General features: G+C 41.3%; 1 protein-coding gene across 2 annotated transcripts; it reads right to left on the bottom strand.

Annotated features, from left to right (window-relative positions):
- Nucleotides 1–291: 291 nt before the first annotated feature.
- LOC102071487 (cell surface glycoprotein CD200 receptor 1-B) lies at nucleotides 292–17,820 on the bottom strand. 2 transcript variants are annotated; one of them, XM_074532492.1, is made up of 8 exons: nucleotides 17,272–17,820; nucleotides 16,249–16,697; nucleotides 11,535–11,616; nucleotides 10,534–10,833; nucleotides 9,447–9,695; nucleotides 8,329–8,427; nucleotides 7,507–7,553; nucleotides 292–6,262 (listed from the first exon to the last, which is right to left on the bottom strand). In XM_074532492.1, the coding sequence occupies exons 3-8, from the start codon at nucleotides 11,593–11,595 to the stop codon at nucleotides 6,128–6,130; spliced, it is 891 nt and encodes a 296-aa protein (XP_074388593.1). In that variant the 5' UTR covers nucleotides 11,596–11,616; nucleotides 16,249–16,697; nucleotides 17,272–17,820; the 3' UTR covers nucleotides 292–6,127. The 2 variants fall into 2 exon arrangements, with proteins under 2 accessions (XP_074388593.1, XP_074388598.1); XM_074532497.1 differs by lacking the exon at nucleotides 16,249–16,697.
- Between the last annotated feature and the right edge of the window lie 1,602 nt (nucleotides 17,821–19,422).

The raw sequence follows: 19,422 nt of genomic DNA, 5'->3' as shown, positions 1-19,422 counted from the left end.
GTGCTGACCAACATTTTTTTCTGCCTCCCACCAGACTGATACCAAGACAAGAGAAAGGCTTAAAATACTCACAGGAGAGGAAAAATATTTCCATTAGTCTGAGATGCACTTTACAGTCACTGTCAAGATGGCATTTCCATTTGTGTATCAGAAATTCAGATTCTTTCTAAAAGAGGGAAATGATATGCAAACAATATTCTAATAGAAGACAAAGACTGGGATTTTGAGTGCACAGAACAAAGATTTATTTCAGGTTATGGTTTCCACAGCAACTTTTCATTTTATCCCTCATGTGTCTATCTGTCTTATAAGGTCTTTCACAACATTTATATATAATGAGATGTTCTGTTGATGGGAAATTATTAAGAAATTAATTTCTCAGGGGAAAAAAAACCCATAACTTTTCCTGTGTATATTCACAGCTTCACACACACACAGAGAAATGTAACTATGAATCAAGATGTTTGCATATAGGTGTACATTTTTATTTCTGCTATCTATAGCAGCATGAAATTGGCAGCCACTGTTGATTACACAAGAATGACAATGATGAAGGGTGTGATACTAAGTGTAGCTGGTACATATTCAGACCTGGAGGCAGGCAGTGCTCCTGAAGGTATCAGAGCTTTGCAGGCACTAACTTGCCTGATTAAGGAGGCAGCCCTAACAATACACTGACTGGTGATGTTGGATTCCAATCTTCCTGATTTGAATATTTCAAGCAAGTTGCACAAAAAGACGAGCAGCCAGACCAGAGCTTTTCAGTAGTTGGCTGGTTTGTTTATTCCACACAACACTCCTCTCACACAAGATGGAGTGAATTACAAGACATTCATGTACTAAGCACATTGTTCTGCAGCATGTGGCCACATGCTTTGCACAGAAGAGGGGGTTGCACTCTTCAGAGTTCATAAATCTAGCATGGACACAATTTCAGGGGGGCTGTCCATGTTTTCTTTTTCAGATGCACACATGGAAATCTAAGATATAAGCACAGCTAGATATGAGCATTATGATATGACAAAATAAACAGTGTTAGACTGTGACAGAGGTGAGAAAAAAAATCAATCCCAAAAGCACTTAGCCTTGTTTGCTCAGCAGTACTTATTGACAGCTGAGAGAATAGAATGAGTGGAAATGAAATTTTCAGAGCTCAGTACACAGTGATGAGATTAAAGTCAGAAGACCTAGAGAGGGACCATCGGCATAAAAATGCCTTAATAATGTAGAATGCGATGTTTACAGCATCCTCTTTCCTATTATAGCTCTGCTGGTGACTAAGCCTTGCCTGGTGCACTGACCTTGGCTGGCTGCCACCTGACAGAACCCAGCCAGACACTCTCTCACTCCCCCTCCTCAGCACAACAGGGGGAGAAAATATGATGGAAAAGTTCATGGGTCAAGATAAGAACAGGGAGATCACTGGTTAGTGTCATGGGCAAAGCAGACTTGACTTGGGGAAGTTAATTTCTTTTATTAGCAATTAACAACAGAGTAGGATAATGACAAATAAACAAAATTGAAACCACCTTTGCTCTCACTCCCTTCACAGATTTACCTCATATTCCTCAGCCGTGCAGTGGGGTGGGGAATGGGGTTTGGGGTTCTTCACCTCCACCACTCCTTCTTCACACAGTTCCTCTGTTCCAGCAAGTTCCTTACCATGGACAGAGTGCTTCACAAACTGCTCCAGTGTGGGTCCTTTCCATGATATGCAGTCCCTCAGTAACAGACTGCTCCAGTGTGATTTCTGCCAGAAAACCCATTCCTGCACGGATCCCTCTCCAGAGTCACAGCTCCTGCCAGAAGTGTACTCCAGGATGGGATCCCCACGAGCTGCAGGTGGAAATCTGCTCCTCCATGGACCCCCATGGGATGCTGGAGCACAGCTGCCTCACCATGGTCTCACCAGAGGCTGCAAGGGAATCCCAGCTTTGGTACCTGGAGCATCTCCTGCCCTCCTTCTCCACTGACCTTGGTGTTGGCAGTTTCTCGCTCTCAGTTTTCTCACTCCTCTTCCTCATGGGTGCTGCAGAGTGCATTAAATATTTAGTAAAATTTCTTCACTGAAAAGCTGGTCAGGCATTGTAACAGGCCACCCAGGGAAGTGGTGAAATCACCAACACTGTATGGTTCAAAAACATGTAAATCTGTCACAGAGGAGCACAGTTTAGTTGTGACCATGATAGTGCTGGGTTAATGGTTGGACTTGATGATCTCAGAGGATATTTCCAACCTTAACAATTCTGTGATTCTGTAAGACAGATGTCAGCCAAGAACAAATAAAATGCTGCATATAATGCATTTGGATTTGGTAAGTGAGCTTAGGTTCACAGAAGTCTAAGAACAGAAGATGTTTCTCATCAGAAGTGATTCATTTCCTATTATGCATTGGGACAAAAAAATGAAGGAGACCTGGAGTAACTATGTCCCTATGGAGAAGTTCAGTGAAAAGCAGCAAAAAATTGCAAAACAAGTCACTATTTGAAACCTCTAGTTACACACATACAAAAGGCAACAAAATAATGAAGAATAAAATTGTACTTGATGCCAGAAAGAGAAAGAAATAAAACTAGCTAATAAAATACTTGGAGAACATAAAAATCAATAAACTGAGAAAACTAGTGCATGAAAAGATTGGGGAGGAAAAAGAGAAAAGAAGGTACTTGCTTAAAGAAGCATCATTAAGAGCACAAGTACAAACTACAGCAGGACAGAGAGGTGATAGGAAATGTAGAAAAAATCCCACTTGGTTAATTCCTGAGCTCTTCACTGCCTCCAGCACATGACAGGTATATACAGACTGTGGACACAAAATCAAGGAGCTGACAAGTTATCATTAACAGCAAAGACTTCACAAAGTCAGAAAGAGCAGGTCACAAAGACATCACAGGTGTTACAGTAATGAGAGGAGAACCAAGGAAAGCATTATTTTCTCATCAGAGAGAAAAAGTTGTGACAAATTGATGCCAGGAAGGTTAGGCAACACTTAGAGCTGCATCTTCAAACTTAGGAAAATCGAGCTCTTCACTGAACTGGCAAATACTCTTGGGACATCTGCTCCATTTCCAGAGTCTGTAGGAAAATTGTTCACCTTCATTTCAACCCTGGTGTTGAAATTTGTGATTTTAAACAAATATTGTTCATAATCTAAAGTCATATTCCAATTTATGAGGCTCTAAACATAATGCTTTGTCACCATTTTTTCCATATTCAGTGAAGAGAAAGAGGCATCACAACACCTGCTATTTCCAGAAGACAAATTGTTCATAGATTAATCAGAAAGCAGACATCATCATGATTACAAAGAGTGTCCTATGAACAATGTGAGTGAAAATCCACACAATAAACAGGAGCATTTTCATCTATAATCACATCTGGTGCTAAAAAGCTCAAGTGACATTCGGTCAACTGTGCATTTGACTAAATAGTCAATCTGAAACAGCAGTGTCACGCTCCCAGGCTTTTTTAAAAATGTTGTACTTGTGACAATGTGCAAATAGTTGACTCCAATTCCCATCACTTTTTAGTAGCTCTCTCACAATGATTATTCAACAAACAGTCAGCATTTTCCTACACGTTTTGGCAGTCTAAAATACCTGCCTTGATTAAATTTTCTTTCAGTGCAAATAAAAAGAGTATGGTCACCAAAAATGTGCTCATAATTAACAGGGAGGTGAGAGAAATCATGATAAATATAAAAACATTTCAAGTTGCTTATTTTTAAGACCAAATTGTGATAAGACACCAAACACACATTTTGAGTTGTTCTTTGGGTTACACCAAGCTGCCTATCCCATACAAAAGCAGCATGACAGAAAATATTTAAGTGATTTATTTCTGATTCTCAAATACTCAGCAGACCAGCTCATCAGCCCAAGAAGCATGGCACACATGGCTCTGGTCATGGCAGGCAGAGAGGAAGGCACCAAAGCCCACACCAGGAGCTCCACATATGACAAAACCCTGCCATTTACCAGTCATAACCAACAGTGAAAGTACCTGGAAAAGCTTTATTGATGTCCCAGCCTTTCTTACAACCAGCCCCATAGCCACATTATTCTCTTTGGCCTGATAACTTCCATTAATCATACACAACAAGCCTAAAAAGCATAAGAGCAGTTTTATTCCAGGATAGCCCATGTCATTGCCAGAGCACCTCATTTCAGATCTAAGTCTGCTCAGAATTTCTACGTTAACAAAAGTGCTGACACATTGCAGGTGACTGGGCCAATTCCACCAAGTACAAATTAAAGGTGAAAATAAAGACATGAGTGTGAAAACCATAGTTTTCAGCCAGGACAAATTATCACAGATAGCTTCAGAGAGCTTTCTCCCCACACACCATCATCTCCCTGTCTAGCTCTATCTTTTCTGTCTCTATGAGATCTCACCCTTCAACATCTCTCTTGGGGCAAAGGAATTAAGGAAAAATTACATTACATCCTAATGATCACAGCACACATGCACTGTGATTCCCAGAACCAGGCTGCTCCACAGCCTCTCTTAATTTTAACAGCCTTGTCATCCTTGGGTGTGGCTGCAATGATCCAGCTTCTCAAAAAGTCACGGATTGCTGTAGCTGTCCACAAAAACAATCCATGCTCATTTACCCCACTGAGAAAACACCAGGTTTAAACCTGACTGGGCAGTTCCTTAAGCAACAAGAGACCTTCCCTCTATTTCAGAAGCTTCAAGTCACAAATGACCCCTTGACATCGCCTTGGACTAAGGCACTGCTGCGGATTTCACTAGAGCTACAAAACACTTTTCCTCCCTAGCATCATTTCCAACCTATTTGCACTGCTTCCAAGCTGTCACTTACTTCTCCCAGAGGTTTTACACATGAAAAGGGCCTCTCCCTTCCTACAGAAGGCATGATGATGCTGCACACATCTCTGAGAGCAACCCACCATGGACATCCAACACCACAGGAAAGGCTTTGCTTGTCCACCAAGCCTGGAAAGCAGCATGGCCTCTGCAGGTCCTTTTCCTTAAGGCAGAGAGCCATTCTTCATGGCTTTCTGACTAAAATGAAAGGCTGGAGTGATGTCAGCAGACATCCACGTCTATTTAGAAGTGATAAAGTGCAATTAAAAGGCACTGGGATATGCTCATGCCTAAGAATGCTTATGGAGCAGAGATAACCCTGCAGAAACAAGCAGAAAAAGGCTCCTCAAAGCACACATTTCAGTTTAGGTACTGCTGCATTAGTGTTTGGAAGCTCTGACAGACCTGACCAATGAAAACTGAAATTAACAGCCACTCTGTGGAGGTTTTTTTAGCTTGGGGACAGAAGATGAAAAGAAATAAATTGTGTGGTTAGGGTTGTCTTTTTTTCCTTTGTTTTAAACAAGCACACCACCTGCACCTTATACAACTTAACATTTGTATTCTCAGTAAAACCATGATGTGATCTCAGCTTCTCAGAAATTGGTGAAAAAACATTTCCCAAATAACCACAAAAATCCTTCCAGTAAATATTCTCATGTGTCCAAAAATTGTCCATTGCTGTTTCTTACTTCCATATCCAGTATAAGATCAAATTGGTTTTATTTTCCATCAATTAGTAATGCAAACAGAAAGATTAATTGAAAAAGAAATATGTTAAAAATACAAAGATGTCAAATATGAGGTCATCATCTGTCATTGCAACCAGAAAACAAAACAAGCAAAACCCCTAAAACTCTCTCATTTGGGCATTTCTGTTAGATGTATTGCTTTGGCCTTCTGTGTTTTGAGGTCTCCCATGCCACTTTCAAGTCTCCAACACGGAACTTTACAGTGAATCCAGTTGTAAAAATTGAAAGAAAAGTGCTAAATTTTCACCAGCAGTCTTTTACTCTGGCACAGAAATATGTCCATCATTGTTTTGAGGAAAGTCAGCACCTACATCAGAGTCCATTTTCTAACAAAATTAAGGTATTTCCCTAATTCAATATTTAAAATTTCCAACTTTCTCTAGAGCTGTACTGATATTTAGAGAAAGAGAAAAGAACTTACTAAAGTAAGTAAGTTGTCCACCATTGTCAGGTCAGGAAAGACAAAGTTTTTTGGGGGTAAGGTCTGAGGCTTAAGAGTTGAAGTACAAGTTTGAGTACCTGGAGATCATTAGTAGCTGAGCTGGCTACTTGTGCCTACACTGCCCTAATCTTACATAAATAGATCTTGGGTTGTAATTCACATAGGTGCTCTCTGGAAAGTCAGGAGGATTGACTGCTGCTCTTCTCGCATGTGGAGGTGGGAACTTCGAGGCTCTAGCCTGCAACAGGAAGAAAAACACGTGCCATTGGATTACATTGTAGAATTTTGTGGGACTGTCATTCCTATAGATCCCAAACTAAAAGCAAAGAGCAGGAGAGACCTGGTAGGTAACATTACTGTTGCAAAAGAAATGTGAAGTGATTTCTCTGAGCTCCCTGAGCAAAAGGGTAGAGCACAGAGGGTGAAACATGAACTGGCAGACAGATGCAAGAACAGCCTTCACAAAGCCTCAACAGGACAGCCTCTGAAATTTTTTTCTTAATATTGTTTTTTTCTTAATATTGTCTTTTCAGAAACAAATTTTGAAAGTTGGTATCTACAGCAAAATAGATGAAAATGAACAATGCAAGCTTCTCTGGAAACAAAACAGACAGACCACAAACAATCCAATTTAGGCGCCTAAAATCACTGGAAGCCTTTGATCTCTGCAACTCCACCTCTCATCAATGAAATGGTCCTGAGTGCCACCAAAGAGCATATCAGGAAATGAATCATTTTAACTTCAGAGCACTCTGACTGGTTTGCAACCAACAGGGCACACGACCATTAATTTAATCATGAGCAGAAAACAAAATAGGAAATAATTGGTCTTTCCATGTGCATTAAGTGAGGCAGAAGCCCTGTGGAAAAGCAGCACATTTTCATTTTTGTTATATATATATCACAACACACTGGAATTAGAGAGTGAGTAAAAGTTGTGGTGGCAGATTTATCCCTGGTGTTTCCTGGCTTACAAGTGTATGAACTGCCACATAAAAATAAAAGTTTCATAGCTGTGTTTATCTCCAATACAGTGAAACAAAGTGGACCTTTTTCCCCTCATTGTAAAAGGCATGTCTAGTTCTATCCAATCTTTAATCAGGCAAGCTTCTTCCATTAAGAATACATATTCTTAAATAAAACATCTGAGTAAAGACTACTCTGTGAAGCAGAAATATGAAAATATTACATTTTGGGAGAAATAAAATTCAGCATTGTAAATGCAACTTATAGACAGGAAATGCACCACACCCCTCTCTATCCAGTGCTCAAACAATTGCTCAAATACTCTGATTGTAAATGAAGATAGGGCCATCCAAACACCAGACATTCTCACAGATGATGTGTTCCCTGTCCCACCCTCCAAGTGCTCACAGAGGTGTATGGGGGGTTTCTCAGAGCAGACACATTGCAAAGAAATTCCAAGTTTTAGTGAAGAAAACACCAAAACCTGCAAAACACACACACACAAAGCCCACTTACTGTGGAGTGTTCTGCTGGGCCCCGTGCCCGTTTTGGTAAGCAGCAAGCTGAAAGGAGGAGGTCAGGAAGTTAGAGTGGTTTGATGGTGCAGGGTGCACAGCTATTATAGCTGGGGTTCTTCTCTAGCTGCCCCCAGCTCTTGAAAGACTTTCTTCAAAATACAGTTACTCTCATACTTTAAGGGTTTTTTTTAACATCCTGCTTTTTAACACGCTCTTATTTTATTTTTCCCTTCATTGCAACTTTTGGTCATTCTGGGTTCCCTGGTTTCTACTGGGGTAGAGTTGATTTTCTTCTTAGTAGCTGTGTTTTGCATTTAGTATGAGAAATTAAACTAATCAGCTATCTAATATGCCCAATACACAATTATCTGCAAGATATCAAACTATTTGGCCTATTCTTATGCTTGCTCCAGGGAAAAATTATCACTGCTCATGGAAACAAGGATAGTTTGTGTTTAGTCATTAGTTTATGAACTGTCATTATTAAGTACTGAATTCTGTGCCAGTAAATGCAGAACAAACAAAATAATTCTAAAACCTCAAAGCCTGCCCTATTCTCAGAAAGAGACCTTTTATCATGAATGAATCTCTGACATGTCTGTAATGCATTAATACCACAATACCTGTGGCTGTTTCAAAACTCCAGACTTATTTTAAATTGCTACCCCTTATTTTGACTCCTCCAAAAGGACAGTGCATATATGAACATTTTCCTCAACCCTTGCCTCCCACCTGAAGTCTCAACAATAAAGTGCATGTCCTTATACCTGCACATGGTCAGCAATGAGATTGCAATATATTTCAGATTCAAAAGACTCACCTCTGCACTTGAAAATCAAGCATAAAGTCAGACCAGTGACAGCAATGGCACCTGCAGCTGCTCCTGCCATCAGGATGTAGAGAAGCATATGGGAGGTATCTGAGCAATGAGAAAAGAGCAGGTTACAGAGCTAGATGTCAGTATCCATGAATTAGTGACATAATTATCTGGAAGGAAAAGCTAATCCTCTGCTTCCACACAAAGTAGAGAGAAACAGATGAGATGTCTGGATGCCAACCAGCAATAAGAAGCTGCCTCACACTCCCAGGCATTTGTGTGCACAAACACATTTTCATTTTCAACTCATCTGCCTCTACATTCTCATTTTCTTCAAGTACTCCTAGCCCTGAACAACTGAGCAGCCATCCCTGCAAAATGCTGTTATTAATGAATGGTTTATGCTGATTTCTGTTCTTCATGCCTCTACTAGCAGAGTACTTTGGTGATATGAGCACATCTTCAGCTGCTCTTATAAATCCTTACTGCAATAGCCTTCCAACAGGTTCAGCACAGCCAGAGAAGCTGAATTTTGGCCTTTACTACCTTTGGAACACTTGCAAGTCACAGACAGACACGCTCCAAGGAAATTTTCTCCACGCTATCACTACAGTGGAAAAGCTGGACAAAATGTTGCGAGGAAGTTGCTTTTAAATTCTTTCTTGTTTCTCCTTATCCTCTTCTGATTTGAGTGGCAAGAAATTACTTTCCCTCAAGTCTCTTTTGCCTGTGACAGTAATTGGTGAATGATCTCTCCCTGTCTTCAGCTTGAAACGAGCTGGCCATTGTATTTTTCTCCCTGTCTTGTTGAAGAGGAGGGAGCAGTAGAGCAGCTTGGAGAGCACCTGGCAGCCAGCCAAGGTGAACCCACTGAAAGCAGAATAAGGAATTCTTGTAAAACAGAACAGGAATTGAAAGAAAAACACACTGAGAGCTTCTCCATGGAGTGCCACAAAGCATTTGGTGTCAAAATCATTAATTTATCTCTCAGCACTAGGACTTCACCTTTAACCATGCTACCCTAGCTCCAGAGCCCTGGCATTTAGTGGGAACAGCTGCACAAAACAGCAGAGAGAAGCCCAAGACATGATGAAAAGCAATCACAAAACAGCATTATTTACATCTCAGGTCCATGACCAGAGTCTGGTTCATGGCTACGTGGGTGACCAGGCAGGTGACAGAGGGAATTGAGCTGTTGGCCCAGCCAAAGTAGCTCACTCTGGTCACTGTTCCGTTGGGGTGATGGAATTCCTCCTCAGAGCTGTGGTTGCTTGCAGGGATCCAGGAGATGTCAGCAGCTGGCTTTCCTGCAGATGCCTGGCACACAGCCACCCTGCTCTTGTCATGGGTCAGAGTCACTGTAGGAGGCACTGCAAAAGAAATTTTTAAGAGCCACAGCCATTATTTCTATTCATATGTTTTATTTCTATTCCATTTTTTAGTATAAAATCACCAGCTGAGAAACTGAAAATCAGGTGGTATTTTGTACATTGTATGACCAATGTGTGAGATTTTAAAATAATTTGAAATATTAGCACATCTTAAAGGAAAAACAATACATCAAAAAGTCCAAGGTGGACACCTCAAAAACTAGCTGGCAGCATCCCAAGTGCTGCTTCTTCCCGTTTGCCAAAAGGTGATGACAGATTAACAGGAGATGGGGTGACAAAGAGGGGTGGATTCAACAAAGATTTACAACCTCACTGATGAAAGGCAAATTGCTGAAGCTTCAGGTAGAATATTTAGGAGTTTCAATATGTAGAATCAAAAATATGATAGCAGGGAAATAAAAGAGGAATTGGGCAAAACTGTTCTGCTTGAAGTCCAACAACTCATATTATGCATTTGGCAAAACAGGGAAAGCCTCACACAACACCTAAACATGTATCAGAAAGGCAGGATTCTGCAGGGAAGAACCAAAAATACTTCAAAATCCAAATCCAAAACAAATCAATGACCAAAAAATAGCAATTACGGAGTTGAAAAATTATTTTTTTTATGATTTTTAGTTATATTGAGATGGCTTAAGTAATATAGCCAGAACAAAAAAAAATCTTCCCTTTTTTCATGGAAACCTAGATATAATTTACCTGACTATATAAAAAAAAAGATGATTGGATGTATTCATTATGCTTCCTAATATTCTTTTGTTCCTGCCTATGTTGCAAATAGACTAATTTCATTTTTATTTTAGTGATGCAGTCTTACCTATCACAATCAGAGAAGAGAGCAACTGAAAATTCCCTTCGGCATTGACCAAGTCACAGGTGTAAAATCCCTCATCCTCGAGGTCCACAGGGTAAATACGAAGTGCAGGGTCTCTGCCAGGTGAATATTTCCATGTGATCCTCTCACTGCAGTTCAGGCTGCTTGTCTTATTGAGATCCCTTCTGTAGGACAAGCAACTTGTGCAATTCCTCTTCCAAATCACCAGCAAAGGCACCTCGGAGATGTTGGGGCAACTCAGCACAGCTTCACGGCCAATCTCCACACTCACCCAGTTGTGAGCTGCATAAGATGACAAAAAGACATTAAAAAGGTGCTTCAGGCATTGTAAAAGCACAGGAAACCCTTGCCTTCATCACCCTTAAAAATATACTTCCTGACTGTACTGGCAGCTTTGGGGCATTTATTAGTATTCCACTTCCAGATCCACCTTCCTGGAGTTTGGAAATGCAGCAGAGATGGTGCCACAGCCATCAGCTGTGGACACTGATGCTGACAAGTTGCAAGTCCTCCACCTTTATTTTAGGCAATAAATTTCTATCACTTTAATATAGGGTTCGAAAAATTGATGGGGAGGGCAAAATTCATTCTTAAGGGAAAGGAAACTTCTTTCAAAAATGTATTGTGCTCCTGAATTAGGTGCCTTGCTTCAAGTGCCAGTAAAACTCAGTATAGCTGTGGAACACACACCTGTGGCACCAACATCACTTGGACCAGAAGTTTAGTAAGAAACATGTGGATCCCTTTTATTCCAGAAATCACAGGTGTGTCTTTAGATGACCAGTTTTGGATTCCTATCAGATTTACCATTCTGTGCCACTCTGCAAGGCACTCAATTGTTTTGCCAGCCAAGGTAACATTACTCTTTTCATTCCCAGAAAACAATAGGCAAAATTTGCTCTGCTGTACTATGAACTTTCAAAGTCCTGGAAATACAGAGTACCAAACAGTGCTACATGCAGTTTTGGATCTTTTTCACTTACCTTCAACCAGATTGATTGGCAAGAAAAGGAGCACAGCCAGAACTGCCCATTTCTGAGCCATCTTTAGCAGAAGGAATCAGCACTGCGGAAAAGGAAGGCAAAGAAAATGGCATGTAGTCAAAAATAGTTGTGTTCATCCTTTCAAAGAGAGCATGTAGTAAAACCCATTTCCTTTGAAAGCAGGAGTTCTAAACAAGACCCCATGTCAAGCGCCAGTGAAGAAAGTAAAGCAAAAATAGGGAAACAGGGTTGAAAAAAAATTTAAAAATAAAAAAGACCAAAAAAAAAAAAAACTCCAAAGCAAACAAAAAACAAGCTACTGTTTGCAAACAGTTTTTTAAAATCCTGGATCTCTGGTACCACTCAGGATCTAGACTTCATCAACTATTTGGCAAAGAAATTATTCCTAGCCTTTGGATGCTATCAATTTCTTGAAGAGTAACTCCCCTTTTGGAGCAGAGCAAAAAGAGCAACCCTCCTATTGTAAGGGATCAAAATCATATGAGTTTGTTTCTTGCTTTCATAGGCAGGGTGAACTGAAGAGGCATCTTCAGTTCTAGTAACTCCTGCTGTTCTACAACTATCTAAATGAGGATGCCTGGTGTAGAGGAGAGAAGCCACAAGGCTGCCACGTGTGTGGCATAGGAAGAACAAAAGCTGCCACAGGCACGAGCCAGATGCAATAGATGGTGTTTTCCTTAACACAGGGTGATGCAAGTGCATGTTCAAGTCACTGAATCACAGAAGGGTTTGGGTTGGGAGGCACCTGAAGGATCCTCCAGTTCCAAACCCCTGCTATGGGCACTTCCATCAGACCAGGTTGCTCAGAGCTCCATCCAACCTGACCCTGAACACTTCCAGGGATGGGGCATCCACAGCTTTTCTGGGCATCCTGTTCCAGTGCCTGACCACCCTCAATAGAATTGTTTTCCTCAAAGAATTGTTTTGCTCACAACTCTAACAAAGAATCGTCATGCATCTGGATGAAAATCTTTTGTTACCACCTGGTAAAAAACACCAACACAACCACATTGACCCATATTCTGCTACTAATATGCAACTAGCAATGTAATTCTTACATTAAAAACATCTCAAATTTCACTTTCATTCACATAAAATCTTCCATAAAGGAAATATTTTGTTTTGTTTCATTTTATTCAGCACTGTCAGAAGTTTTGGGATTTTTTTTTTCTTTGCAATTTGGATACATTATGCATGCAAAAGTTGCTTTCAATCAAAACAGTTTGACTATTTAAAAACTGATTTTTTTTAACTAAAAAAATTTAAAATATACATTTTGACCAGACTTATGTCCTGAACTTGACCCAATTTGCAAAGAATTGCTCAATCTCTTTCAAAAGGAAAGTAAAAGAAAAAATAACAAACCTTCCACAATTTCTATCAGCAAATTCAGTCTTCACCAATTTTGATGAGTCCATAAATATTCATAATAGAATATTTTCATATTGGAACTTGTCCCAGAGAAGTATCTTTTTTTAAAATGCATTGAAATCTCATATATGCGGTTTATTTGCTCAAAAGAACAGGCATTAATGATTAAAAATGGGACCTTACAGAAAGGAGAGAGTATATGACTCTCTTTAAATATTCATGGGTGAAACACAGAATTTAATCTCCAATTTTTAAAATTCACAGCCCTTGAACAGTTGTGCCTCTGAGCGAGAAGGAACTCTCAAAATCCATAAAGGCACAACCAAGCAGAGATGAATCAAACCCATTTAAAAGTAGCAAACAAACACTTGGTGGCTCGCCTTGTCTTATTGCCTTTGATGGAATTAAAACGCCTCAACAGCTGCATAAAAATAAATTAAACTTTTTACCCTAAAATAAATTAAATTTTTTACTCAGTCTCGGTGGCGGTGGCTGGCACGAGACCTTGCGATGCGTGTGCCACTCTTCCCACTCGGATTCATCCCAAGGAGAGCAGAGGCTGGGGGAGATCCGCTCCCTTTAGGGGCTCCAGAGGAGCCCTCCTCACCCCAGGGAGGGGAGCAGCAGCAGCTCCAGCGTGTTCTGGTCTTGCAATTCTCCTCCTGAAGGGAGACTTCAGCACTGGCAGCTGCTCCCACGGGGATCCCAGTCCTGAGGGCTCATTCCAAGGCAGCTCCTGCACACAGGGAACTGCAGGGATGTACCTGGAGCTCCCCTCCCTCTCTGTCCCTTCCAAGAGCCCAAATATAATGGCAAAGTGGGAACTATCTCAGTTTAGGAGAGTCCATCCCTGCGTTCAGCTGTATGGTTCATTAGTTTCGTTCTGTTGTTGCTTCTGAGACCTTCACATGCAGCTGATTTTTCTTACAGACAGATAAAGCTTCCACCCCCCTCCCCTCTTGAAAGAGGTGAGTCAAAAAAACCCTCTGCCCTGAAGAGGATGTGGCAGAGTTAAATTGAGAGAAACAAACTGCTTTGTGACATGGCAAACAAGTCACAACCTCAGCTGTCTGTTGTCATCACACACCAGCCACAAGCCTTGAGCTATGAAAGCATCAACCTAAAACCAGGCAAGTACATGCAATGTCCAACATGATTTAAATATTTGCTAACACAGCCTGAAAAGGGAAAAGGTCAGGTATCCATCAGTGCATCAGTTGTCACCACAAGTTTTTAAAGGATAACCAGTCTGTCACAGAGCCATTCCCGTGTTTACCTCACTTCAAAACAGAATATGGTTCTGTTTTGAAGTGAAAGCACATTTTAAGGGGTACAAAAGACTCTGTCTTAGAAGGCACTCTGTTCTGTGTAAGATGTGTGTCTTTGGGAAAGGAAGGGCTGGAAGGGATGGCAAGAAGAGAAAGCAGTGACACACATCTGCATCAATTCTCTTATAAGGGTAAAGTAACTGCTCTGCAAATGAAGGATGTGTTATTTAAAATCCAAATCCACAATTTTGGCAGTCAGAGCAGCATCAGCATCTTCTACGCAGTATTTGATGTTTCTACCTCATCACCAAGACCCCACACACCCAACTCAAAAGCCTGCAGCTTTTCTGAAGTGAGAGATGCTGGTTATGCTGTATTTTCAACATCCCCAGGTCAGCCTCTTCTGCTCCCATTTCTCCCTACCAATGGTTCCTCTGCTGGGAATTCCTCGAGTCCCTCCACTGAAAATGAAACAACAAAATATAGCAAGACTTTGAATGCCCTGGGTGGAAGACAAAACATATCAAAAGGGGCAGCAGGTAGACACTCCCAAAGCTGAAATGGAAAGCTCTGGGGGAAGAGGATTGGCTGTGCTCTTTCTCTGTTCTCAGCCATCTGTGGCTGGCCCCTGGCAGTGCTGCTGGGTCATGGACCTCTGCCTTGACCTCAGAGCCTCCTGGTGTTTTTATTCTCTTAAAGATATCCTGACCCTGAAAACTGCCCTCTTTATTCCTGTACTGGCACAGCAGAACACTCTTAGCTCTCTCAGGGACTGATGGATCAGAAACTCCATGGTGCATTTTCTTCTCACACTCTCTGTCTCTCAGTCGCTGGCATCAGTTGAAGTCAGAGATTATTTGAAATTTAGTCCCTCCAGTTTGTGAGCTAGTTTCATTCACTGCCAAACTACAAAGCTTTCTCTGCAAAATGGGAAATAGAGAGATGGCTTTCTGAAAGAGAGAATTAGGCTAATAGAATCAGCTCTCAAAACAATCACAAGCAAGTTTCCAAACAACTGTAAGATTACAGTGTTTATGTAAATATACCTAAAAGTAAATAGTTTTGAAATTTCCTCCACAGTAAGACAGAGATTTGTGCCATCTATTGAATTCATCAAGATAGCAGCATTTAAAGTAATACCAACATTACAAAGTGTGGATTTTTCCCCAGGGGAAAAAAATTTGTCATACATAGTAGCTGTAATTCCAGAAAGCAGTTGGGCATCTCCCCTCTTCTAGGATATATTTACCTTTTTATCACTAGCTCATCTGGAAAATAGTTTAGTCCCATGAAGTTACAGCACAAGCCAAGGCATATTCCTCACACCTGAAGCTGCCTTGCAGCCAGTCCCTCAGGGAATAATCCAGTGTTGGGAAGGGGCAGTAGGAGCAAAGGATGAATGTGAACAACATTCTGGTAGCTCATTCTCTTCCTTCCAGAAAGAGAGAAGACATTCCCTTTACATTTTCCATTTTATGAAAACAAACAAACAAACAAACAAAAAACACCAAAAAAGCACAGTTCTTGTACCTAACACCTTGACTTTCCCAGGTACAAACCATCTGCGGCTCTCACCACTGTCAGCAAACAGATGGGGAAAAGCCCTGCTGGTAATGCAGCCTGTAAAACCTGACACTTCCTTGTTAAAATATCCAGAGGCAATTATATCACAATTTGCAGAGATCAGGGAAATGTATTTCTGTTTTAACTGTAGTTGACTGCACTGGGCCAGCAGGGCCATGCTCAGCAAATTCTACTCCTGGCCCTAGAGAATCCCCTTATCACTTGTAGGTCTTCAACCTCAGGAGCTTCTCACTCAATCCCAGCACTGCAGCAGACAAATCTACCTACCACACATATGTTCATCATCTTAACTGCTTTAACTCCTGCCCCTTGTGGGCCTGCTGCTTTTTGCTGCTGATTTCCCAGAAAAAAAAAAACCCTGGGAATTAGCAACTCACAAGTGTAATTACTGCTTTCAGGATTGTGGATAGCCAGAGGAAAAGTCTTCCATACAAGTATGCAGAGATGAACAGATGGGAGATGGTTTATACCTTGATGTTTGACTCCTTTAGTAAGCATCAGGATGTATGTCAGACTCCATATAGGAAGGTTTCCTCCCCACCTTTCAGTCAGAGGTACTGGCCTCCCCCTCCACAGCCAAACATGGAGTTTGGAATGATGGAATTTGCATGATGAAATTGCACCACACATCCGAACTGCACATAAAGAAGATACAAACCTCAATTAATTCCTGCTTTAAAAATCCCAGAAATAGCAGAAGACCCAGTGTCCAGCAGAAATTAAATTCCAGGCAGTCCTTCCTCACCTGTCAGTCTGTCCCATGTGTAGCACCACTAACCATGGTTTAGGCAGTGCTAAGCAGGGACTTACCCAACCTCTCTCGTCCTGCTCTTCACTGCTCCTTCCCCTTCACACTTCAGGGAACATAATTTTTTCTGAAATCTACAGCTTCCCCATTCCATGGACAGCTGGGAAGATCCTGCAAGAAGCCCCAGGAGCCCCCATCAGCTGGGAGACAGACTCTCCAGCCTCAAGGAGCTGCATTCTCCTCCCTCATTGGAGTCATTGCTCAGAAGAAAATATGTATTTTACTCATTTATATATTTAAGGAAGAGAAAAAGCTGTCCCCTGTGTTTATAGAGCAGCTAGATCAACACTTACAAATATGAAATACATACTGCTCTTATATGGCAAAGGAGGAACAGTTTTCTTTCATTTTCCTTTCTGTGGGCTTCTTTTTTTTTTCAAGTGAAATAAACTGGTTGTGTAACAAAACATACCTAAAATAGAAATCCACATCTATATTTGAAATAACTACACATCCCACCTCTCAAATACCAAGTAAAGTCATGACACCAGGATCAGGATGCCATTTATCACTGCCTACACTCTTTTGGTGTGGTGAAATATCCCCACAGGGGATGCTTGTCCTTTTTCCTTCCCCACCACATAGGTTTCTTTGCTGTCACAGACTCCCTTTCTCAGAAGCCAGGTAGCTCTGTGTCAGTGGTGTAGAAAAATTCTCCCTGGTGGTTTCCAGTGAAACTTCTCACCTCATTTCTCTTCTGGTCACCAGCACTGCTGGCAGAATTTAAGCTCTGTTTGAGGCAGGATGATGCAGGAGAATAAGGTAGCTGGGAGGAGTCCTACAACATGTCCTTGTCCAGGTTTCTGCTAAGCAAACTTCCCCCCATATTTTGTAGCCCAGTGGTCTGCAGGTGAAAAACACAGAATAAGTTCAGGTCATCTCCCACAGATGTTAATGCTGTCATGGGACTGTGGGTGTTGCTGATAAAAGATCTTCATTTTCCCATCTTCCCAGAGTGGTTTAAAGTACAGCCCAGAGGGGAAGCTCCTGAGGACAGGGTGGCAGAGCTTCTCCAGGCTGGGAGAACGTTCACATCGTTGTCTCCTGTTCCAGTGTCCAAAGGCTCTGTGTGAAAGGTTGAAGTGCAGCACCACGACACAAATGAGAGAAAGGGAAGTAAGGTGCAAAAAACCAACCAAACAAAAAAAATCAACAAGCAAACAGAATGCACAAGTGTAAGACAGAGACTCAGAAAGCCTCTAGCTCACCACCACAAGGACTCTGCTGAATGTAATTCATGCCATAGACCACAACCTTTTGGCCACCCCTGCCCTCAGGCTTGTATAGGCTATGTACATACGTAGGCTACAGCCATATGGCTGTGTCTGTGCACAGCTAAAGGCTCACTTAAAACACATGAAGAATCAATCATGTCTTAATCTGCTAAAAGTACCTGTGCTGTGGCCATGTCTATGTGTATGGCTACCTACATGAATATTTTTTTCAATCATTATATAGAGGTACAACTTTATGCACACACTTGGAGATGCTGCCCTCACAGCCCTCTGACACAGCAGGAAAAGTTAATTGGCTTTTTCGCAAAGTCTCCTCTACTGGAAATCCGAGTTTTGCACATTGCTTCCACGTGGTTTGTTGTCAGAGCTAGTTTATGGCTTTTGTAATGAAAGTGTCTCTGGAAAAAAGTGATTTTAAAAACGCATCTAAAGGGATAAACCAAAAGCAACTTTGAACTATACAGGCTTCCAAAAAACCTCTTTGAAGAGGATGATGTTCCCCAAATAAGGTAATTCCTCATGTAAAATAAGAAGACCTGTGGACAACTGCTGGCATTTTAAATGGGAGGTACCTGCAACTGAACAGTGAAGGAAACAACTTCTCTCAAAGTCCAGATTCAGTGAGTCCAGCACCTCTACTCCATCAGGGTTATGTACCTGTGCTGCAAAACCCTTCCAAAGTAGTTTTAATGCAGTTAACAAGGGCATAAGGAACATACAGGGTGAGGAATTCTGGCTGAACGCATACCTGGACAGTTGGCTTGAAAATGCATTTTCACTGAAAACTACTTTTGATCTGGAAGCTTTGGACTAACAGGCTATATTTCTTTACAGGCTCTAGAAACATGTACTGCACAATCTACTCAAAGTTGTCTTTCCTTGTTTACACAGGACATTTCTGAGATGGGTAAAGAACTGTCATTCTTTCCTATGAAACAGGGAGATGGCATTGCCCTGGCATGGGACAAGAAACAGGCACTAGAGATTTTTGAGAATTCTGATTTTCCTGAAAGAAAACCCATCTCTGGCTCCACCCTTGTCAAGGACAAGGAGAAGTCATACTGACTTGTGCAAGAGATTTCTATTTGGGAAAATTAGTGTTTTCATACTACTGAAGGACACTCACAGAACACCTCCCCCACTCTCCTCAGGCTGCACTATGATTTAAAAATGCTCATTAAGCCTTGGCCTTGATGAACTGCATTTGGGCTGACCTTATCAGAAACACTGTCTGTTCCCAGGAACTAGTTATTTTGGTTTTTACTAAACAGCTTTGAAAACTTATTTTTCTTGCCCAGATAACAATCTGAGTTTATGCCTAAGCCATTGGCCAAGTCCAGGCTTAAGTCTGGTCAGGCAGACCTCTCTGAACATTGAGAGGGCTTTCCTTATTCTTTTCTATCCTTATCTTTCCCCATCTTTACCCTTTTTCTTTCCCCAGCCTCAGTATAGATCACTTGTGGTTGATTTTAGTTTTAGATTGATTGATTTTACATTTGAGCATTTTTGTCTGCTTTACCCATCTAGTAAGCAGTAGAGTGAGCCAATGCATTTTCTCATACTTTCACTTTAGCATTAAACCTGCTTTTGCCAATTCCTTT

This window comes from Zonotrichia albicollis, chromosome 2 (genome assembly GCF_047830755.1).
Source record: "Zonotrichia albicollis isolate bZonAlb1 chromosome 2, bZonAlb1.hap1, whole genome shotgun sequence".
NCBI lineage: Eukaryota > Metazoa > Chordata > Aves > Passeriformes > Passerellidae > Zonotrichia > Zonotrichia albicollis.
The sequence above is the reverse complement of the archived record's forward strand: the minus strand, read 5'-3'. Positions and strand labels throughout refer to the sequence as shown.